Source organism: Onychostoma macrolepis, chromosome 12 (genome assembly GCF_012432095.1).
Source record: "Onychostoma macrolepis isolate SWU-2019 chromosome 12, ASM1243209v1, whole genome shotgun sequence".
Taxonomy (NCBI): Eukaryota; Metazoa; Chordata; class Actinopteri; order Cypriniformes; family Cyprinidae; genus Onychostoma; species Onychostoma macrolepis.
The window spans coordinates 16,835,397-16,858,537 of record NC_081166.1 but is presented as its reverse complement, the minus strand read 5'-3'; the positions used below and the strand labels follow the sequence as shown (position 1 = coordinate 16,858,537).

Below are 23,141 nucleotides of genomic sequence, written 5' to 3'. Positions count from 1 at the left end.
AGCATATTATATTAAATAATACAAACATAGATTAAAAGTGGATTAAACAATATTTAAAAAATATGTATATGTGAACAATTACATATAAATGTAGCCGAAAACACTGATGATCCTAAATATCTCTAAAGCACTTTTAAAGGCAAGTCATTTCTAGGCAGCATAGATGCAGATGTGAAGAGGAGGGTCTCCCCGCAGAGCACTGTGGGAATAAAGATGCAAATCAGAGCCTGACATTTGAATGTCGAGCAAAGTTTGCTGTATGTGGTAAAAAAGATAAGTCTTATTTGATTCTCTCTCCTGGCCAATAGCGGCCCACCTAAAGACCAGAATGCTATAAATGATTAACAAGCCCACAGGTTGCATGATCATTAAAATAAAAAACATCATGCTTATAGATAATGACATGGAAGATGACTGGTTTCAATGGATTATCAAACTATGTATTCATTTAAAACAGTTTTACCTGTATGTTATATCACTAAAGGATCTCGGTTCAGATGGGTGGTCGTCCCAGGTGGTTGTGTATTCAGATAGGAGCTCATGGCAATAGTAACAGGTTGATCTGCTCTGGCCGTGCGGTTTGCCTGAGAGCCTTCAGCCTGAATGTTGATTCTTCCACTTCTCCTGAAGGAATTCCTCAGTCCGTTGGAGAGACTGCTGGAGACTTTACGCATAACGCCTGAAATTCCTTTAGTGCGTTTGTATTGAGCAATGTCGTCCTCCAGCTCTTCAGGAGGCACTTCAATATTACCAGTGTACCAAAACACCCACCAGATGAGACTCAGGAAAATGATCACAGCTCCAGCGTAAATTAAAAAGTCATGGAAAAAGATGTCCCAAAACACACCAACCAGGAGGATAAAAAGTCCAAAAATGTCGTGAAAAACAGCAAACCAAAACGCACATTTACAGCGACCAACTCCTGGATGCTTTTTCTCCATATCCACAATCATTTATTGGTGTCCTTTTTTATTGAATTGTATCACTAGACTGCAGCTTGTCCGTCCAGAAGACTACGGTGCTAAAAGTACACATTTGCGAGAAACATGACGTACACCTGTACAGATGATGTTCAAAGTACACTACTGTGAATAAACTTTGATGTTGAGCAGTAAAGTAATGCTTTTATCAGAAAACTTTATCAGGATCACAATTGTGAAGATAAATAACTTTCAAAACACACTACACATGAGTCAAAATGACAACAATCATACATCAACAAGTAAAAATAAAAATGCTAACACTAGTAATATTTACATAAAGGTTTTCCACGTGACATTGTTGGCTACTGTTTTATCTACTTCTAGATCATCTGCCTTTTGTGTTTTACATTTTCTTTTATGATCAATGTCCAGACCACACCGAGCACAGCAAACATCAGCCCAACTGCAAGACACAATGGGCCCATTTCATCATCCACTGGCATTGTGTCTGTAGAATTACTAGTAAATAACCCACTGGAATTGAGGATTATCACAAAACCAGCAGCTAATGCTAGCCCACCAGCGATCAAGATGAAGATGGGTTTGTGGTAGTAAGTCCAATAACTAGGGTTTCTGGGTACGGGGTCCCAAACTGGAGTTGAAACAGTGTGCCGAGTCACGTCTTCACTTAAATCACACTGATCTATAGTATGCATCCTGATGAATCTAAACGAAATGAAAAATACATGTCAACTCACTTTGAGCTGGTCTGCAAAAATCTAAATAGCTTTCTGAATGGGATAGTTCACCCAAAATTGAAAATTCTGTCATGTATTCATCCTCATGTTGTTCCAAAACTGTGATTTTCATTTTTTGGTTAACTGTCATTAACAATATTATTCTCTAAGCAATGTTCTTGAGGCTAATTGGTAGCATTAGAAATTAGTTTTTTTACTTGCCTTCTGTTTCGTCTCTGAGAACACTTTCGTTGGGATCAGCCTAGGATGTATATCCAGGAAGCTTAATATTGTCAGAAAGAGAGAATGATCAAGCTCGTCTCAAAAGATAAGTCTAAATAGGAGACCAAAATAGGAATCCTTCAAAGGATCTTTAAAACAACAAGATAAATCCAAATGGAATAACTCAAACCAAACCCATGTAACATATACCAGGAACAACAGCACAAACAGAAGAGCAGCTGGTCCAACACATCGTCCAGCTCATCAAATACATGTAATATAATATAGCTGCAAGCACCAAAGGTACAGTAACGCGCAATGCAGAGCCGGAAGAAGACAAAGAGGAGAAACAGAATGTACAAGAATGATAGATATGGTTCAGAAGATTTAAAAAAAACAAAACAAAACAAGTATCCACAGATTCAGCATGAAACAAGGAGTCCATAGACACCTAGAAATCATGATTTTCTGACAAAACTGTTCAAAACTTATAAGCAAAAAAAGCCATTTTTCAGATCTTATGACCTGTAGGACATGCTCTTCCCAAATTTGGTATGAACCCTGTTGACAATGGGTACCAAGTTTAATTTCAATAGATCAAAGTATTTCTGAGATACAGCCTCTGATCCAAATTTTGGTCAACATCTAATTTGCATCATCTTAACTTTTTTTTTTTTTTTAAAAGAACATTCAGTCCAGTGATAATGTAATGGGCAGAGACTTCATGCAAGTTATCATTCCATGATTCATGGAATGTGATCACCATAAGGAAAGTAATCTCAGCTTCACACATCATGCCCAGGGACCATTGCTTTCTGCCATTAGTCTGAAGATCTGGCTATGTGAGAGTAACCCATCCCATTGAGGAAGAAGAAAAAGAAAATCCACAACTACAATAGGGGCTAGAGCACCTTCAGTGTTTGGTCCCTAAACACATCTATCACACAAACCAGCTGTAAACAGAAAATTCTATCATCAAAGCTGACGAGTCTGGCTTCATTTAAATCAATTCACCAAAAATCACCATTTTATGCTTGGTTGCATAAAATTCTCAGACTAGTCAGATTTAGAATTCTTTTAATTGGCTGTTCACATGGATCAGAACAAACGCTCATATGAACCTCATAAACAACGTGTAATACAAATTTCTGCTCCATATATATCCATACAAACTGTTAGCAGGATGAGAAAGCGGCACATTAATTGCATTTACAATTTTATTTTATTTGTTTTTAGCTTTTTTCTTCAGATCACGTGCTGTGACCTTTGGTGTTTTCTTGGTCAGTTTTGTGTCTTTTACAGCTTTCTTTAATCCTTTGCCAGCAGCGGGCTTCGGTACTTTTTTCAGTCCTTTTTTAGATATGGTCTGTAAAAACAAAAAGATTTCTTTATTTATTTATTTTTTTTAAATCATCACACATACAACATCATTATGACATTAACACATCAATGCAGTGTAAATATCAGTTTTATTAACGGTCTCTTGTTAGACAGACAGACACTGACCTCCTGTTTTGGCTTTTTGGTTGGCATCTCGATTGGCACCAGCTGTGGCATTTCCTCTTCTTCAATATCTTTCTCTTCCTCGGTTTCTTTAGTCTTCAGCTCTGACACTTCTGTATTCTTATTTTCTCTCTTCCTCTTTTGTGCTCCCTACAAATTAAAGGGTAAAAACAATGACTTCTCATTTTATGACCTATTTTTGGCCACAAATCTGTTTTGCATTTGTTAAGCAACTCCACCTTTGTTGAACGGGCTTTCTTCCTGGCCTCCTCCACCACTGTGAGATGACTCAGGTCAGAGGTGTAGATGGGCAGCGCAACTGAGGTCTGACTCTTCAAATGGATAATTTTCATGTTTTTTCCTGTCTGAGAGTGAAATATAATACAGATTGTAGGTCAAAACTTGGGGAACAGAAACAAACATCACCCTGTTAAAAAAAGAAAAACAAGAATAGGCAAAGAATACAAATGATGCTGCAAAAAGAAAAAGCTTATGTACACAAAACTCTTACTCACCGTTTCTAACTTTGCTGAGATGGTGGAAACCGCTGTCACCACATTCTCAACCATCTCATCTGCTGTCATGCTTGAATGTGCTACACGTACCATGCTGTAATGATAAACCACACAATCAGGTCAAAGCATTTAAAACAAAAAAGAAAAAAAGTCATGTATCATAGTTTGTAGGGACAAGTTCCAACAGATGAGGATACCCGTCTGGATACACTACGAGTTACTATTGCACGGTTTTAACCCACTTCATGCTATGACGGAGCAGGAAATGGTTTGCTGTAGTGCTTCTACCTACTGTAGTGTACCACAAAAAAAATAATGTTCATACCAACAAGAGCCTTTGTTTGAGACAGTGAGGCTGGTGCCCTGAATGAGGCGCTCCATGTCTCTGGCTAGATGTTTACTCCCTAGATCCACCGACAGAGGAGCCCTGAGAGAGAGAGAGAGAAAGAACTTTAATCAATGTCATGCACAATGACTGACAACCCTGATAGATCCTGAAAATCTGCACAAATAATCTATTATACGCTTTCAGCGATTAGTCTTAGAACACATTTTCTGCAAGACTAAAGATGTGGTCACGTCAAAATTTCACAGGCATAAAAAAAAAATTTGTTTTGTTTTTTTGTGTATTTACAGTTAGAAACAAACTTACTTCTTCCTTTCATAGAAATGCTTGCCAATGTGGGAGGGTAACCTGCGTCGGATGCGTGCGTCTGACAGAAACAAATCAAAGTTGCCCAGCAGTCTCCTTTTGGCTTCAAAGGGCTTATACTCAGTTTTCAACATGTTGAAGGGAATCACCTAACAACACAAAAATTGTTGTAAACATTTAAGATGACGCCATATTTCATAATGCATATTGTCACATAAAATGGACCTGCTTGGGAAGTCATGACTTGATGTTTCAAAGTTTGTAGAGACAAGCTCCAATAGAGGAGGAGACTCGTCTGGATACACTCTGAATTACTCTAGCACTTTTTAACCCATGACCAGCACTACAGATAGAAGGAAAGGGTTTGCTGAAGTGCATATAAATCTAGTAAACCTATAACAATTAGACAGATGAAATACCTCTATGGCATTTTTGACCCCTCTCTCTGCGAGTAACTTCTTGTAGAATCTCACTGTCTGTTCTGAGGTCATTCTGGGTTCATCTCTGGTGAAGAGACACACGTCTCCTGATTCGGTCCTCAGCCCATGGGGTAAAGAACTGTAGGGCAAAACACACTTGGTAAGAACAATATCATATTTAATTAACTTACGTTTCTCTATATCAATGATTCTAGATTAATTTCCCATTGAAATACTCACATGCGAATGGTTTGCTCCTTTCTAGGAATTCTCCATAGAGTTAACAGTAGAGAGATGGCCTGACCATCATTCTCGAAGAGCTTTTGCGATGAGGAGCTGCTCTTTAGATATGCCCGTAATGCCTGTACAGCTTTCTTTACCTGAAATAATGTTACATGTTATTAACTAAATTAATGTATTTCAAACTGTAGTAGCTCTAACAGCCATAGAACATTTTACAAAGACAGTAACCAAAATTTATTGTTAAACTAGTGCAACTGCATCAGGAACATACATTTAATAAATAATAAAAGCAAAGATAACATTTATGTTTTATAGCTAACGTTAAACTACTTCGAGATTTGGGTGCTTCCTTGGCTACAGCCGTTAGCCAACTTTCAGCCTAACGTTAGTTTGTTACTAGATTTTCACAAGGTTCCCACCAAAAAGTAAATATACAAGCATATAACAAAATTACGACAATTTAACAAATACGTAGGGGGGAAACTATCAAATATTCCTAGTTTACCTGAGACCGATCGACATCCAATTCTTCTCGTGGGGACTCCATGCTGCACGTGTGTAGAGAAAGCAGAACGGCGCATGCGTATTTCCGAAGTAAACGTCACAAGGACTTTTATTTTGAAAATATATTGGCGAACGGAATGCTTCATGAGTTAGGCAACATTATTTCATCTTCCTGCAGCACAGCATAGCGTTTAAATATGTAACTTGCTTCTATTTTTGAATCCAGACCTACTTAAAAAAAAAAAAAAAATATATATATATATATATATATATATATATATGTGTTATACCTTTATTATATTTTTGTAATATTCGTAACAGATTTATTATAATGATATCATAAATATAAATTGTATTATTTATTTATTATTACCAACGTTTTCATTTCTTGCGGACGTTTATAAATATACAAATATATCAAAATTAGATGGTCTAAAAGTGAGTGTAGGCAACTTAATAAATGAAATTAAATACCATAGTTAATAAAACAGTGTTGCAGTATTCTCTGCTTTAATCGTGCCCATTTGGCATTCCAGCTAGAATTACTAAACTGCAATGTAAGTTCCAGGACATTGAACACAAATATTTTCCATTTTCATTTGAAGACATTTTAGCGTTTTATTTTTTGGAAGTTTGATGTTTACATCCCCAACAGGAGAGTACAGAATTTACACCAGCTGATGTGACAAGTTTTTTTTTTAACCACATGGGTGCATTTGTTATGTAATGACATCACAGTAAACAAATCCATCTGTTTATCTTGTGCATGATTACATCTCTACATAAGTGTCATTTTATTTGAAGGACCAAGGCCTCTTGTACGACCTGATCTTGACAATCACGACCCTTGCAGGACTTGCCAGGTAAAGAGCAAGGGTACTGGCAAGCTTAGACCCTGTATGGACCCCCTTCATGCCATAATGAAACAGTCAGCAGTCTCTAACTGCCCAGATGATGCTGTTATAAAGTGATATGCAATCAGAGACCCTGCATTCTTATGGGGGGAAGTGATCTGTGTGTTATGTTTGAATGGGGCACACAGTAATGGCATGAACCTTTCAAACAGATGACACCAAGACTCCCTGTCTCATATTTTAACATAAACTTAAAAAGCCAATACCTTAAAAGAAAATTGCATCCATTTTAAGATTGAATATGTACCAGTGGAGAGAAACTGGCTTTAAAAATTGGGCTACATGAGTGGCATAGCTGAGCTCTCAATATGAGAAAGCTGTCACACTGAGCTTGACTTTCTATATTAATGTTCTTCCTAAAATTGATACTGTCACTTTGATAATGTCCTTTTTCCAAAGTAATTTTCTTAGACTGATCCACAATGGGAAGATGGAGCAGTTTGGAGGACATCTGGCAGGCACACATCACTGCATCCTCCTCAATCCCAGAGTGCACCAGGGAAGTCCTTCTATCTGCATTTAGTCCTTCTCAGGTACCAACTTCAGCACCTTGCCAATTGCAATTGTCTTTCCTAAAAGATAACATAAAACATCTTTAATTTTAGTATTTAGATAGAACATTACATCCATCATTGGGGTGAAAACGGCTGAAAATGTGATGTTTGATCTGTCACGTTAGATTTTCTTAATACCTTACCCTCATCTCTCAAGGTGAAACGTCCCATTTGAGGGAAGTCTTTAAAAGTCTCTAAGCAGATAGTTCCTGCGGCCCTAAGACGGGCGATGCATACTTGGTCTTGTTTGACGAAGCGTGGACGAGTCTTGCTCTTTTCTCCTGTCTTCTTGTCCACCAGACAGATTAATGCCTAATTGTGGAGGTTTTTAGGAACATATTTTAGGCTACCAAACCATAGAGCTCTGTTTGTTTGTTTTTTTTACACCTTTTAACATCTGAATGCACTCAAAATGACTTACTGTTATCTGCACTTCTTCTATGCAGGTATGGATGTGTAGTACTGCATTGTAACCTGGGCATATTATGGATTTGTGTTCAATAATGACAATCTGTGAACAAGAACAAACAAAAAATGTCAAAATAAAATAACTAAACAAAATATTCTCCTTGTCAGTGTTGAAATCCTTACCTGGGCATCAAAAGTGCGTCCTGAGTGGCAGAGGTTCTCAGCGTTGCATAGGATAAAGCCTGGGAGAATCTCTTCCTCCTCAATGCCTTTGAGCCGGAGCTTCAGGTTTTCACCAGGTCCAGCGTAATCCGTCTCCACTTCATCAGAGAGAAGGCTCAACACTTCCACCGTGTGCTGGAAAACCAGAACAAATTTTTTTGACATTTTGAGATAATGGCTAAGATTCATAATGGTTGCGAGAACAAGAAATTCTATTGTTTTGTACAGTCTTACCCTATTTGGCATCATAATAAGTTGTTGTGCTTTCGCAATACTTCCAGACTCCAGTTTTCCAAGCACCACGGTGCCCATGTCCTACACAAAAGGTTATAAAGGAGCATTATGGACTCTTGCTGATATTTGCTGATATTTTTTTGGATCAGTTTTGGACAATATTAAATATAGAATTTTTGCCACCTTTGCCATCATTTAATGCTCACTTAAAGTTATTCATAAAAAACACCAATAATCTTTAGCAAATGTCAATTTTTTACTATAAATGCATTCGCTTGTAGGACATTTTTTCATTTAGAAAACTAGTATAGAATTGTAATACCAGCTATAACATGGAAACAAATATCTCATGAGAGAATGTAACTATTTTACAGTTTGAATTTGTATGAATTAGTACGATTTACTTTGTAAAAAAAGCTTACAATTTTTAGGAACAAGTAGGCATGAAGGTTCATCCCTAAATCTAACCACCAACAAGGCATTATACAAAAAAGCTACGTTTTCTTTTACATTTTCATTTATAAAAATGTAATGTACTTTTATAACTCTAACCTTCTTACCTTGGTATTAAATCACAGAAAGTTCTTTAACGATTGGGGAAGAAATGATATGTTTCACCATTATAGAAGATTACCCAACCATGATGACTTAGTTTGAACTGTCAAACAGTTACAAACTGCCACAAGAGTGCGTTGGTTTATCAGTCAGAATTTTAATGTCGGTGCATATTCATTTTAACACTGGTATATTTTAACATTGGTACTTTTTTATCAAAGATAAGAAAAAAACTAAATCTATTTGGGTGCCAAAAGCGTATTTGAAGATCTTTCTATCCAATTACTGACACTTAAATCTGATGGTAACCCTCAGCTCTAGCAAGGCAACTAAGCAAGGCTTTAATTAACTTAATGAACTTAATCTCATTACATGTGCTGAACACAGGACCTAGTTTAGCTTATTGGTTTCATAATACCTCACACATTTAGTCTCAATGGGAAGAGAACCGCTGAGAAAACAATTTCCTCCTATTATACTAGAAATTTTCCTGCCAAAACACTCCCTCATGCTGTGGTATTAGAATAATTGGAAATCATCAGCAGAAACTGAGACAATAGCAGTATTTGGAGCAGTAAGACACTCCTGATATGACAATATTTCAGTGAAACAGATGCGGTTTTGAGGAGCATGTTGCTTATGCAAATGTACTTAGTGGTATTGCATATAACTACTCTAGTATCTTTCAGCATTGCAAAGTCATTAAACCTGACATCAAATATCAAGCTATCAACCATATTTTATTTACCTTGTATTTATCCACAATAGGCAATCGGATGGGGCCATCACTTGATCTGGTGAAGTTTGGCAGGCTGTCCAGATGTGGAATGAACGGTAATCCCCTATAAAAGTTCAGAGTTAATTGCCAGTTGTCACTCTGATTTGATTTCACCTTCATATATTCACAGTAGCCTGAAAATGACATGCTATACTTACGTGTACCAAGGGCAAAGCTCAGAAGATTCTTTCAGGTTGGCTCCAGTCAGTCCAGAGCAGGGCATGAAGTGAATGTCTTTCTTTGGATTAAAGCCCACCTTCTTCAGAAATGGCACTAACTTCTCTTTACATTCCTCATATCTGTGGGAAAATGTGAAGTAATTCGTAAAAGATGGACAAGATACAAGAACAAAAATGTTGAGAAGTCAACCTCTATTTCATTCACCTATCCAAACTCCAGTTCACAGTGGGATCGTCCATTTTGTTGATGAGGACTATCAGATGCTTGACTCCAGCTGTTTTAGCCAGCATGGCGTGCTCCCTTGTCTGACCTCCCTTTTCAAAACCGGTCTCAAACTCACCCTTTCTGGCAGAGATGACCTGAAGAAATGGAAAATGATGTTTTCTTGATAATGTGTTCCTCAATAAATCTAGACTAAATTGTTTGTTTGTTTATCTATCTATCTATACTACTCTTCAAAAGTTTAAGGTTGTTAAAAAGTAATATTAAAGTAATATTTTTGTAGAAACATTTTGTGATACATTTTTATTAAGGATTCTTTCATAAATAGGAAGTTCAAATTAACTGCATTTACTTTGGCAAAGACTTTCGCAGCTTAGCTACAGAGCTATAAGCAACAATTGGTCCTGCTGTGAGGCAAATAAAAGAAGCGTTTCAAGAGGAACTCACCAGCACTGCCAAGTCAGCTTGGGATGCCCCTCCAATCATGTTGGGTACAAAGCTTTTATGGCCTGGGGCGTCAAGAATAGTAAAGTGCTTTTTCTCAGTTTCAAAGTAGGCTCTTCCAACTTCTACTGTTTTCCCCTTGTCTCTTTCCTCTTGGTTTGTGTCTAGAGCCCAGGAAAGATACCTGCAGGGACAAGCAGATGTATGAGATGTCATTTCAACCCAGACTGCATCATGAGAGCAAACATTTCACTCAAAAAGACATGAATATTTGATAAGCTCACATAGACATCTAAGACTGACTATGCCATAAGGTTTTCTTATCTTAGACAAAGCTTTTTAACCAGACTTCATGTTTGTTACATGATGTACAATACTGTTCAAAAATATGGGGTCAGTAAGATTTTTGTAAAAACTAATTAATACTTTTAATTAGCAAGGATGCATTAAATGTATCAAAAGTAACGGTAAAGATCTAGATTTCAAGTAAATGCTTTTCTTTTGAACTTCCTGGGGAAAAAAGCCTTAGACAGAAGAAATTGTTTCAATATTAACAATAATCAGAAATGGTTCTTGAGCACTAAATCAACATATTAGAATGATTTATGGAGGATCATGTGACACTGAAGACTGGAGTAATGGCTGCTGAAAATTCAACTTTGCCATCACAGGAATAAATTATATTTCAAACTGAATTAAAACTGAAAATAGTTACTTTAAAACTGAATAAGATTTCACAACATTACTGTTTATTGTATTTTTGATCAAATAAATACAGTCAGTAGTGTATATTATGAAAAGACATGAACTTGGTCTGTTTACCAAGTCTCTCTGTTCTTCTCTTTTGCCTCCCGTTCATATTTCTCCAGCGTTCGTTTGTCCACCATACCAGTTAGATACCTTAATGGAAAACAATTAAATATGCATTTGCTATTTCATATATCATAATGCAACAGAAAGTTATGTCAGTCAAGACTTTGTTATAAAGAATAATCATTCACTTACATAATCTGTCCACCAATTGTAGACTTGCCTGCATCTGTACAAAAGAAAAATAAATCAGGCAATAAATCAAATCAAAAATTCTGGATAACATATATATAATAACTAGACAAGCAGGCGTTGTTACAAAAGAAATAGAATATTTGCATATATTTGTATATTTTAACACTAAATGATACCATAAACATGTTAACATACCCACATGTCCAATGAACACAACATTCACATGTTCTTTCTTAGGGGCATCCGGTGGAGGAGGAGGCAGCTTGGGTGTTGGCATCTCCTCATCCTCCTCCATCATTTCATCCTGTGCCTCATCCCCACAAAATCCTGTGTCTGCCGGGGATCCACCTCCTGGTTCCTCCTCATCTGGCTCACCTTTCTGCTCCCATGTTTCCACTGCGCTGGCATCTGTCTCTCCATTCTCCACTGCAGCTGTGGAGACATGTTTGTGTTTAGTGGACACAGGATTCAAGGTTAAGGCTTACTAAAACACAGAGGAAGAAACAAAAACAGAAAAAGAGCCAACAAAAATGGTCTTTGAAATGATTCATTATCTAACATGGCCCTTTAATCATAATTGTCATTTCAGTTTTTGACATCAGAACATCAGACAACAGTTTTTGACATCAAAAATGACATAATTGTCATTTGTGTCAGCTCCGCTGTTTGGTAAAGCAATGTCATTTAGCTACATCTCTGAAAATGTTAAGAAAAAAAATGTAAATGTTTTTCGTTCTAAAAACAGCAAAGGACCTTCTGAAGAAAAGCAAACAAAAGAGACTATAAGGGCTAGTAAGGTGTTATCAGGCTTGGGGAGTAACGGAATACATGTAACAGCGTTCCATAATCAGGATACAAAAATCTAGTAACCATAATCCGTAATCCAAGTAGTAATCCGTTACAGTTACATCAAAAAACAAAGTATTCAGATTACAGTTACATTTGATAAAAAGTGGGAATACTATCAGGATTACATTTGTTTCATTTGAAATTAAATAAATGAGTTTTTTGACATATTAACCCTATATTTAGCGCTGCTTCATTGTTCCTAGTTCTGTTGACACTCAGACTCACGTGAGCCACCTGCTGGTGCGTGCGCAAATAACACCCGTCTACAATTATTCTCCTCAAATGCTGGATGAGATGCTGCTACAGTTAATTACGAAGCTTCCTGCTGAGAAAAACTTTTCATGTCTGGAAAAATTTCAGTTATTTTGTCTTCAAAGAAAGATAAAGGAAATAACATAGTTGTACATCGTAAGCTATGCACGAAGACTGATTTAAAATCCAATGGTGTGCATATAGTTGTGTGTAAGTTTTCTAGCGGAAAATGAGCTGGAAAATGTAGAAATTAACACGAGAGTCCCCACACCCCGGTCAATGAAATAAAGAAAGATCATAGCATTTCACATACATTTCGACATGTAGGCTTATTCTAAAATAGACTAATATGTATATGGTGAAAATTGTTAATGTTGTGTATAAACTATTTTTATTTTTACCTGTAGGCTACATGTAAAATAATAATAATAAAAAAAATAAAACTGTAAAACTAAACTGTATAGCCACTAGATCTTTTATATAAATATATATACGGGCTGTAATATCTAGATTGTGAAACAATAATTTCACATAGTTTTAGTATAGTTTTTATTAGTTTTAATTTTAAAGTCAGTTAAATGAAAGTACTTAGATATTGCTTTTTTTTTACTTTATTTACATTACGTTACTGAATACTTTTTTGATGAAGTAATTTGTAACTGTAACGGAATACAGTGCCCTCCAAAAGTATTGGAACAGTAAAGACAAAATTGCTCTGTTGGCTGTGGAGTCAAGACATTTACAAATATGATTAAAAGATGAATATGAGACAAAACTACAGAATGTCACATTTTATTATTGGGTGATTCAACACATAGATGTTTTTCCAGCTAAGAAGTTCAGCACTTTTCTGATGTGAGCATAAGTATTGGAACAGTTGCCTCACAGGTCTTTCTGAGTGATCAGCTGTGTCCTGTTGCATTAATTCTTCAGATATTAAAAGCAGGGAATGTGTCGTATCAGTTATATCCATTACTTCTGCATTCTGAATCTTGCATTCGATGATGACACACACAAACTAGGATGAAGATGAGGGAGCTGACTTTGAGAGAAAAGCAAGCAATTTGGATGCTAAAAGAAAAGAGGAAGTCAATTATAGCTATAGAAAAAACAAAGGGCATGGAGAAATCAAGAGTTTGGAAACCACCAGCGACACCAGCAACCAACAATGACCTGATCGGCTGAGAAAACAACAGTAGTTGATGACAGACAAATCATAAAAGCTGTGAAAATGAATCCTAAAAGACGTGTCTGTAAAATCACCAACAACTTCCAGAAAGCTGGGGTGATGCTCTGACAATCTACTGTCCTCAGGAGACTTTGACACAGAATTACAGATGCTACACAGCAAGATACAAACCTCTGACCAGCTCCAAAAATAGAAAGGCAAGATTAGAGTGAACCAGAAGAGTTTTGGAACTGTGTTTATGGACCGATGAGACAAAGATGAACCTTTATCTAAGTGTTGGGAAAGCAAAAATGTGGAGAAAAAAAGGGAACTGCAATGATCCCAAGCATACAGCCTCATCTGTAAAGCATGGTGGAGGTGGTGTCATGGCATGGGCATGCATGGCTGCCTCTGGAACAGGCCCTCTCAACTTTACTGATGACTTGATGTATGATGACAGTAGCAGAATGAATTTGAAAGGGTACAAAACCATCTTGCCTACCAATATTCAAGAAAATGCCACCAGATTCATTGGTGGTATGCTTCATATTGCATCAGGACAATGACCCAAAACACCTGCCAGTTCAGTCAAGGAGTTTATAAGGGCAAAGAAATGGAAAGTCTTAGATTGCCCAAGTCAATCTCCACATTTAAATCTGATTGAACATGAATTTCATCAGCTGGAGAGGAGAGTACAGGCAGAAACTCCCCAAAACAAGCAACAATTGGAATTGGCTGCATTAAAGGCTGGGAAAAGCATTTCAAAGGATGAGACCAAGAGTCTGGTGATGTCTATGGGTCACAGACTCACTGCTGTGATTGTGCGCAAGGTATCTGCAACTAAATAATAGCTTTTAATCTTTTATATCTGCCTTATGTTAAACTGTCCCAATACTTATGCTCACATCAATGAGGGGGATGAACTCTAAAAGTGCTGTTCTTTTTATTTGGTAAAACATGTATGTGTTGAAACGTCTAATAATAAAATGTGACATTCTGTAGTTTTGTCTCATATTCATCTTTTAATCATATTTGCAAATGTCTTGACTCCACAGTCAACAGAGCAATTTTGTCATTACTGTTCCAATACTTTTGGAGGGCACTGTACATTTTAAAATTAACCCTCCCAACCCAAATGAAAAATCTGTCATCATTTGTCATGGTGACTTGTTTACAACCCATATGACTTTTCACAGAACACAAAAGAAGAAATATTTGAAGAGTATTTATATGCAGGACAGAAATAAAACATTTTGTCATCATTTACTCACCCTCATGTCATTCCAAAACTATATGACTTTCTTTCTTCTCTAAAACATTAAGGAAGATTTTGAAAAATGCCTCTGTGTTTTTGTTCATACAATGGATATTGTTTTTGTTACATTCTTCAAAATGTGTTACAAAGAAGAAACAATAAATACAAGTTTGGAATCAGGGTGAGTGAATGATGACAATTTTTGGGTGGTGTATCCCTTTAAGAGTGCCAAAAAAAGAAAGAAATCAAATATCAATGTTTTCCCATTTAAATGCAACAAATATTCAACTGTTTAATTTGCATGGACTACTTATTGTAAGATATATGTGTGGTGCTTTTGCATCCTTTTTTTGAAGCGTGAAAGCTTCAGTCCCTTTCATAGCAGCTGCATGTTAAAGAGCGACCAGCACAGGGTGTCTCCTTCTGGGTTCCAAAGAAGAAGGTGAGTCATATGGGTGTGAAACAGCATGAAGGTGAGTAAAAAATGGCAGAATTTTCATTTCTAAGCCAGTGGTTCTCAACCAGTGGCCTGGGGTCCACTAGGGGGCCTCAACAAACTTCAATCAAAATTGTTCTTATGTACAATAAATATATAGGTGTAAAATAAAGATGTACAACTTATGAAAAAAAATGAAATATTTTTTTTATTTTCATTACAACTAAAGTACCAGAAATACATATCAGCTTAGATAAAAGGGAAATAAAGGGGTGTCTTGGAGTCAAAAAGGTTAGGAACCACTGCAAACTAAAGAGATTTGAAGACTTAAGCGTAGGACAGGGAAGGAATTTCAATTAACTGATTTATATGCCATTACAAATATTGTACTGCATAACAATTTACAAAAACACAATAGACCCTTATGTTCAGCAAGCTACAACAACATACAATTAAGAGACGCATTCATTGTGTTGACAGTTCTATTAAACAGGTCAGTGAACACACACAATGCAGTCCTGCCTGCTTTTAACAGCTTCAGAGAACAAGCAAGGTAACAACTGATTCATAAAACTGTGCAGCTGTATGAACATGTATGCTTTACATAAAGTGTACAGCTGGAATCAGGGCTAAATGAGTAAGCACTGCTCCATTCATGGAAACATTGTCATCTGCTTCTCTGGGTCAGTAGCTACGGCTGGAGGTGTAAGTACAGAGATAAATAAGGCCTGTAATATGAGCACATGTGTGCTGATGTAACAAGCCCAAGTTGCCCTCCGTATGGCTGATGAAGCAGCATTAGTGGAAGTGCAACACTATATCAGAACACAAACCCCAAGCAGAAAAGCAATCCAAAAAACATGAACATACCCACTGGTTCTGAGATCTCCATGCTGGCCACTGCATCAGTGCCTGTGGACAGAGACAGATGGGGTAATGATTAGATAATGTTAAATTATAATTATAAATCTGTTTTTAATATTAATTAGGTTAAGACAATTAAGTCATTTAAATCACTATTGTGACAGAAGTGGAATAGACATAATGGTAACACTTTATTTTAAGGTGTTTTTGTTACACGTTACATGTGCTTGCTATTATAATAACAAGAAATTATGCATAATTACATGCAAGTCAACTCTAAGCCAAACCCTCATCCTAACCCTAACCATATAGTAAGTACATGTAGTTAATTAATATTACTCAGCACTTAAATGTATAATTACACTGCAACAAGGACACCTTAAAATAAAGTGTAACCAAAGAGTATAGAAGACCGAGAGGCGAAACTCTGATGCGTTTTGGGTAACAGCCACTAGGTGGCGCTTCGGCAGCGCGGCCGCCATTTTGGAGTGAAAATTCCAACAAAATTCCAAACAGACCAAAATAACAACGAAAGACAAATCAGAGTGGAATAAAAGAACGCAGTGTTGGGCAATCCTCTGCAAAAACTGTTAGTGTGACAGTAAAAATCTTGCCTTTCATCGTTTATTTCAAAGACCCTGACAGGTGAATATTCACAAAAGTGTAAAAATATTGTGTGTTTTGAAGTGGGACGTAGCGCTGTCTTATGCACCTGCTGACTTTAACTGTTTTTAGTCTAGTAGTAAACTTAAATCCTTTTAGGAACTGCAGGTCCTAGCCATAGAAAACATAATAATGATTTATATGGATGACACTAAGTTAGAATGAGTTTATGTAACTTTACACATTTACAATTACTTAATATATTATTATTTACTATTACTCCACTAGGTCTGAAATATATATTGTACGTTTTAATCCCCTGGAACACACTACAAATATGATGCATTGCTGTGTCTGTCATAATTAAATAATTAAACAATTTTGGAGAAAATGGCTGTACATGTGTTTTTTTTTTTTTTTACATAAAAACTTTTTTTACAGTCTTCCTTTAACAGTTTACTGACAAGCTGTTATATTCCTGTTATATATTTATTGTCCAACATTACACATTTTTCTGTCATTAATTTAATTAATTTCATATGTTGGTATTAATTCAGTGTTTATAATGCTAACACTTGAACTTGAAATATTTTCAGCCGAAACTGACATGGTTTCTAGAGGAAGACTTTAAAATAAAGTCTGTAAAATAAACTGTTTAAAAGGATTTGATGATCACTAGTCTAGTGATTGTACGTTATTGTTGTCATCGTTCAGGCTGTATTTCAGCTTTAATGCACGGCTTTTTAAACAAATCAGCTGATATTTGCCATAGCGACAGCTAGAATCTAGTGGATTGCCGAGTCGCTTTCACCCCAAAATGGCGGAAGCGCGTCGTTGCAACAGAACATTCTACAGAGTTTCGCCTCTTCTATACTCTTTGGTGTAACTGACATAATTTCAATGTACAGGTGAAAACTAACAGGAAATGTTGACTGTATTTACGATTTTCTCAAAGTTGGTGTGAACTTTACCACTTGTAATTTACAGAATAAATTACATAACCTGAAACAGACAGGTGATAAATGTTGACAGCAAGTCATCTGCCTGTTATTATAGTAATATTAACAATTGTACGTCAGTTGGTCATGTGATATCAACAACGCAACACCCATGAGGGGCGACCCGCTCCTGTGTAAACTAAAACAGCGAACTAGGGTCTTCGTTTCATGTAAATATACATAATTTTAGTGGTATCAAAAAGGTCGCTTATTTATTTATTTATGTGTAAAGCTTTTTATTAAGGAAACCATTAGTGTCATATATTAACTACTAGAAGAATCAATGAAGGGGAAGAAACAGGAAATATCCTGGTGTGAAGTCGGCGGCTAAACCGGCCACGCAAGGCTAGCCGGGTATTAGTTCATGACAGATCAGCAATGTGTATTGAAGTGCACTAAATCAACATTTTATGAAGTGGTAACGTACAACCGCCTAGGTACAATAAAAATATTTCACTCGGCTATGATAAACAGCGCTCAACTAACCACTACCATCTTTCCGGCTAGCCTGCTATAAACATTTCCAGCTAAAAGCCCTTTTATGGGCAGACCTTATCAATGCTGTCAGTCGGTTTATTAACGTTGACAGTTTACCATCAGACGTGGCGTTCTCCGGTGGACCTCGGGTAAGAAAGGACGGTACGAATTCCGGAGCGTTCACGTTGAGCCCGGTGAAGGCGGACTGAAGCTCGGTATCAGCCGTGGCCTCAACATCGTCCTCCTGTTCCCACGAATCAGGGGCTGTGTCTCTCGAGTCCATAGTGGCTTTAACTCGAATAGCTGACTTTTCTAGCGTCTTGCGCTATAACCCACGAGGCGGATTTGACCAAAACCAAATCTACCGTTTTTTCAGTATCTATTCCAGGTAAATCGAGGGATTGGGGAACTCGTAAATGTGCTGAAATGGTGCATGGGGCGCCTAGTCTTCATGCGACACCATGGACGTGTAGCTAGTTAGCTGATCCTGGATCTTGCATGCGCGCAGTGCAGAAACGTGGACTGTGAAAGCAGCGACTATGTGTGATAATAGCCACAGCAACAGCTTTTCAAATTAAGGCGATTATTCTAAAGCGTTCAAAAAGGCAAATATTAACATTAAATATGTGACTAATCTGCAGTAGTTTTTATTCAGCCTTTTTATTTCATTTTAATTGAATTAAAATAGCTTTGTATAAATAAATAATACTGTACCATTCAAATTACACAATATATAAACAGATGTGTAGTGTATAAAGTATAAATACAATGAATAAACAGATAGATAACAGATAAACATGTAAATAAATAGGTACAACTGGTTCAATTTGAACAGATTCCATCATTAACAAACTGGAGACGCTGAAGGATTGGGGAACTCATAACATGCTATGTAACATGTTTTCTTAGTCTTTGGCATCTGATATTCCTCCAGCTGTGATGGCAAAAGTAGCCTCATTTTCCGGCATGTCTGGGCTGTAGAAAAGCAAAGGTTTTGTTGATGCAAGCATTTCAATCAAAAGACAATCAAATAAAATGACTGTCTAAATATGCAAATATATTTACCTAATAATGTTAATGTATGCATAAATTGTGCGTTGTATGTTTTCTCTTTATCTTAGTTGAGAAATAAAAAGAAAATGGTAACACTTGACAATAAGGTTCCATTTGTTAGCATTAGTTAACTACATTAGTAACAATGTAATAACAAAAATACTTTAAAAGCATTTATTTATCTTTAAGCTTCAACACGTACTAATTGAATATTAAAATCAAAAGTTGTATTTGATCATTTTATTTAATAGACCATGAACTAACAATGAACAGTTGTATTTTTTAACATTAATAGATGAATAAATACTGTAACAATTGCAATGCTCATTGTTAGTTAATGCATTACTTAATATTAAGTAATGGGACCTTATTGTAAAGTGTTACTGAGAAATTCTTGAAATTACCTATCAAATATTTTGGCAATTCTCAATTCAGCACGTCCTTTCCTCAGGCTGATGCGTGTGGTGGAGGCATGTGCCAGTATATGTCCACCAATGGGCTTTTTTGGATCCGCTTGAAATCTAAGATCATAATAATCAGTTTAAAATTCCCCAAAGTTCTCTTTCTGGTTTGTTTTGTGTTCCTACTTACGTCATTCCAGCTCCTGGGTCTGCAGTCATCTGGTTGGTAACAAACACTGCAACGTTGTACTCTATATCCAAAAAATGACAGATATTACTAATTAAGTGAAGCTCAGAAAATAAAGTTCACACGTCTAGATCATAAGCTTACTTAACTAAAGATAAGACTGACTACCATCATTTTATTGACAGGTTTATTACATGAGCAATCTTTATTCTCATTAATATATGTGACCCTGGACCACAAAACCAGTCTTAAGTGTCAATTTTTCGAATTGAATAAATAAGCTTTCCATTGATGTATGGTTTGTTAGGAACGGACAATATTTGGCCGAGATACAACTATTTGAAAATCTGGAATCTGAGGGTGCAAAAAAATCTAAATATTGAGAAAATCGCCTTTAAATTTGTCCAAATGAATTCTTAGCAATGCATATTACTAATCAAAAATGAAGTTTTGATATATTTACGGTAGGAAATTTACAAAATATCTTCATGGAACATGATCTTTACTTAATATACTAATGATTTTTGGCATAAAAGAAAAATCGATAATTTTGACCCATACAATGTATTTTTGGCTATTGCTACAAATATACCCCAGCGACTTAAGACTGGTTTTGTGGTCCAGGGTCACATATAGGCTCAAAGATGATGATTTTACAGACCTTCAGAGATCTTCTGCAGTCTGGAGAGCATCTGTGCAAGCTTCTGCTGTCTCTCAGCCAGCTCACCTCTTCCAGAGAAGTCCACCCGGAACAGAGCCATGATTGAGTCTATTATCTGTGGAAAATTAATTGTTGATGGCCACGAAATTAATTAAAATCACTTCCTTAAACCTCAGAATGTGTCTTTCTTCTGTCTTACCAGAAGCTTGAAGACACCTCCTTCCTCGTGGAACTTGGCTGCAACAAAGTCTAACAGTTCCATCTGATGCTCACCTATTAATGAAAAAGACAGGCTGATAAAAAAAAATAAAAACACCACTCTTTGTGACCTCATTGGCTGGCCTGTTAAACAACATTTCAAAACTAAGTTAAAAAGTTCTTACTCGTATATGCACGTGCATATAGCACATTATCCAGTACAGCTTCATGATCCACACTGAATCTGTCAGCTATGTCCTTTAGCCTCTCAGGCCGACTGGTGTTCCAATTATTAAGGAGAAAAAGTTCAATATGGCTTCTCCGTATTGAATAGGTTTAGTAAAATGAATGTGGCACAAAGCAAGCAAATGCAGAAATGATACAAGGTGTTTTCAGAATCGATGAAGATGACCTTTCCTCCTGTGTAACCATATTCACCAGGAAGCTGAGCAGTTACTTAAGAAAAAGAGAAATGGAGTGACATTAATGATCTTAAAATTAGACTTGAATTCCACATTTAACATTTCCACAAGATCCATTTTTGCTCTTACCACACAGTGTATGAGAGAGTTGAGTCTTTCCCGTTCTGAATTCTGAAGGAGGCATGGGAAACGATTTATAAAAACATGTCATTTTGGACAGAAAATGCATAACATATAATTTTGGTTCGTAATCATAAAAGCACCCTACCACCAAAAGCCTCAGTAATGGCCATACTCTCCACACCTCCTCCCAGGAGTTTGCTAAACAAAATATGAATAAAGTATTTCTGCTTTCATGTGACTTCTATCAGACAAAATGTTAAACCCTTATTAAGTACAGAGCCCAATATTTGAGACAGGAAATATGGATTTTGTTGCCACAAATTAAGAGTTTGTTCCCACAACTTAATTTGGGGTCATGTTTTATTAATTCCCTCATTTTAGTTAAATCATGGCCACAATATCTAGTTTTGTTCATCTGTGGGGCTTTGTATTTTAGGGCTATTAAACAGGTTATTTCTTACTCAAACTCCAAACTGCCTGTTGTGATGTGGAACACTTGCTTCCTTTTTATACTGTATTCAGAAGCTGTCTGAAATCCACATATCTGCATGCAAAAAGACAAAATGTAATGACTATACAATACATAAATCCAGTCTCCTTCATCAAATAAATTTGTTATATAAATTCCAGGAAGCCCCATCAAATTACCATCAATTTTCCAGCGGCTTCCTTTATTTTGTCAACTTTAGCCTCAGACAGTCCCTTTACGTTACAGAGAGCGCGGCGTGTGGTCATCTGGATGCCTTTCACAGTACAAATGCCTACAGACTTCAGTTTCTTAATGTCAGCCATGTTCTTAAGAGAGAGGGATATGAATCAGAGCCATCTTCTGGCATTTTCATAACTTTAAAAACTTAAAAGTAACATTATCACTTACAATTCCGTGTTTCTGTAAGAGCTCAATATCTTGAAAAAAGGATTCCTATGGGGAAATTTATAGGTCATTTTTTCATTATGTTATACACAACTTTTAACAAGCAAAAAAATAAAAGAAAGAAAAAAGAAATAAATTCTAATTTAAAAGTTTAATATGTTCCTTAAATGTATTTTGAAACGGGTAATATCCTGTATAAACACAAGACCTCACTAACACGTTTGAAATTGTATTGGTTAACGTTAGCTCATAGAAATGAATGTGAATCACCTCATCTTCTTGGTACCCCGACTCATCCTCCAAAGCCTGGTCCTCTAAAGCTTTCATTCTACGGATTTGTTAAAAAAAAAAAAAAGAGTTTACAATAAATTAAATTGTTTGAGGGTCCAGATAAGCGTTAATTACAGTCTGAAAGTATCTAGATAAATATTTATATTCGGCTTACATTTTAATCAGCTGTTTGTTAACTATGTTAGCTGTCTGTTTCAAAGGAATTGATCTTAATTTTTGTTGTAGTTGTTAAATTACATTAACAGTTAGTTTCATGTTTCTCGTAAGAGTGTAAAATAATTATTTTGACAAAAATAAATAAATATAAACGAAATTTTACCTCACGTTTATCCCTCAAAGAAAGCTGACAGAAATCAGTGACTCAAATCAGTGACTTCGCGCCGAGTGACACTTCAGCGCGCGCATCTGACCCGCGCTCTGATAGTCAAATGGCTGTTCTGAATGTCACGCACATTACGTTTCAGGTTTTTTTTTTTATAGTTGTGGTTTTTAAATTTCAATAAACATCCAGGTGGTTTTGTTTATCCCTTTCTCCGTTTTAACTAAAATCTAAAACTAAATTAAATAAAAACATTTTTTTTTTTTTAATAAACACAGGTGACAGATTACGGACCCTTCGAATACGTTCCACAATTTTATTTAAAACGATTTACTTTCAGATCTGTCTTTTAAAAAAGTTTTTTGAAAAAGTTTTACCATGCCTTCATTTATTTCTAAAGCGTTCAAATACCTTAATGCTGTCGATATTTTATTCTCCAAAACCCAGATCTCAAAACATGAAAACCTAAACTACGA

General features: G+C 36.2%; 3 protein-coding genes and 1 non-coding gene across 4 annotated transcripts; all 4 read right to left on the bottom strand.

The window, feature by feature from the left end:
* Window positions 1-2,942: 2,942 nt before the first annotated feature.
* rsl1d1 (ribosomal L1 domain containing 1) lies at window positions 2,943-5,857 on the bottom strand. Its single transcript, XM_058792678.1, has 9 exons — window positions 5,720-5,857; window positions 5,212-5,351; window positions 4,972-5,110; window positions 4,553-4,701; window positions 4,226-4,327; window positions 3,901-3,994; window positions 3,625-3,750; window positions 3,389-3,535; window positions 2,943-3,248 (listed from the first exon to the last, which is right to left on the bottom strand). The coding sequence occupies exons 1-9, from the start codon at window positions 5,759-5,761 to the stop codon at window positions 3,105-3,107; spliced, it is 1,083 nt and encodes a 360-aa protein (XP_058648661.1). The 5' UTR covers window positions 5,762-5,857; the 3' UTR covers window positions 2,943-3,104.
* Window positions 4,798-4,928, bottom strand: LOC131551640 (small nucleolar RNA SNORA55). Its single transcript, XR_009273811.1, has one exon. It is a non-coding gene; the product is annotated as a small nucleolar RNA SNORA55 (small nucleolar RNA).
* Window positions 5,858-6,322: 465 nt separating the features above from the next.
* gspt1 (G1 to S phase transition 1) lies at window positions 6,323-18,695 on the bottom strand. The gene is made up of 14 exons (XM_058794159.1): window positions 18,254-18,695; window positions 16,065-16,106; window positions 11,430-11,666; window positions 11,235-11,268; window positions 11,052-11,129; window positions 10,233-10,413; window positions 9,768-9,922; window positions 9,542-9,682; window positions 9,354-9,447; window positions 8,051-8,131; window positions 7,778-7,951; window positions 7,608-7,697; window positions 7,330-7,498; window positions 6,323-7,204 (listed from the first exon to the last, which is right to left on the bottom strand). Exons 1-14 carry the CDS (start codon window positions 18,417-18,419, stop codon window positions 7,152-7,154), a joined length of 1,695 nt encoding a protein of 564 aa, XP_058650142.1. The 5' UTR covers window positions 18,420-18,695; the 3' UTR covers window positions 6,323-7,151.
* Window positions 18,696-18,796: 101 nt separating this feature from the next.
* On the bottom strand, window positions 18,797-22,798 carry dmc1 (DNA meiotic recombinase 1). The gene is made up of 14 exons (XM_058794161.1): window positions 22,666-22,798; window positions 22,326-22,383; window positions 22,059-22,103; window positions 21,830-21,976; window positions 21,643-21,725; window positions 21,327-21,379; window positions 21,188-21,229; window positions 21,020-21,092; window positions 20,822-20,913; window positions 20,638-20,711; window positions 20,439-20,553; window positions 19,781-19,841; window positions 19,594-19,710; window positions 18,797-19,111 (listed from the first exon to the last, which is right to left on the bottom strand). The coding sequence occupies exons 2-14, from the start codon at window positions 22,380-22,382 to the stop codon at window positions 19,042-19,044; spliced, it is 1,029 nt and encodes a 342-aa protein (XP_058650144.1). The 5' UTR covers window position 22,383; window positions 22,666-22,798; the 3' UTR covers window positions 18,797-19,041.
* Window positions 22,799-23,141: the final 343 nt, after the last annotated feature.

What these genes read in the sequence shown, in the direction of transcription:
- rsl1d1 (XM_058792678.1), bottom strand. Translation starts at nt 5,761, where the DNA reads ATGGAGTCCCCACGAGAAGAATTGGATGTCGATCGGTCTCAG. An exon ending in CATTTCTATGAAAGGAAGAA is followed by an intron (nt 4,328 to 4,552) that starts GTAAGTTTGTTT and finishes TCTCTCTCTCAG; the next exon opens with GGCTCCTCTGTCGGTGGATC. An exon ending in TCTCAGCAAAGTTAGAAACG is followed by an intron (nt 3,751 to 3,900) that starts GTGAGTAAGAGT and finishes TTTCACTCTCAG; the next exon opens with ACAGGAAAAAACATGAAAAT.
- gspt1 (XM_058794159.1), bottom strand. Translation starts at nt 18,419, where the DNA reads ATGGACTCGAGAGACACAGCCCCTGATTCGTGGGAACAGGAGGACGAT. An exon ending in GAGAAGAACAGAGAGACTTG is followed by an intron (nt 10,414 to 11,051) that starts GTAAACAGACCA and finishes TTGTCCCTGCAG; the next exon opens with GTATCTTTCCTGGGCTCTAG. An exon ending in GAGCTTTGCCCTTGGTACAC is followed by an intron (nt 9,448 to 9,541) that starts GTAAGTATAGCA and finishes GAACTTTTATAG; the next exon opens with GGGATTACCGTTCATTCCAC.
- dmc1 (XM_058794161.1), bottom strand. Translation starts at nt 22,382, where the DNA reads ATGAAAGCTTTAGAGGACCAGGCTTTGGAGGATGAGTCGGGGTACCAA. An exon ending in TCTTACAGAAACACGGAATT is followed by an intron (nt 21,977 to 22,058) that starts GTAAGTGATAAT and finishes CTCTCTCTTAAG; the next exon opens with AACATGGCTGACATTAAGAA. An exon ending in ATTGCCAAAATATTTGATAG is followed by an intron (nt 19,112 to 19,593) that starts GTAATTTCAAGA and finishes GCTTTTCTACAG; the next exon opens with CCCAGACATGCCGGAAAATG.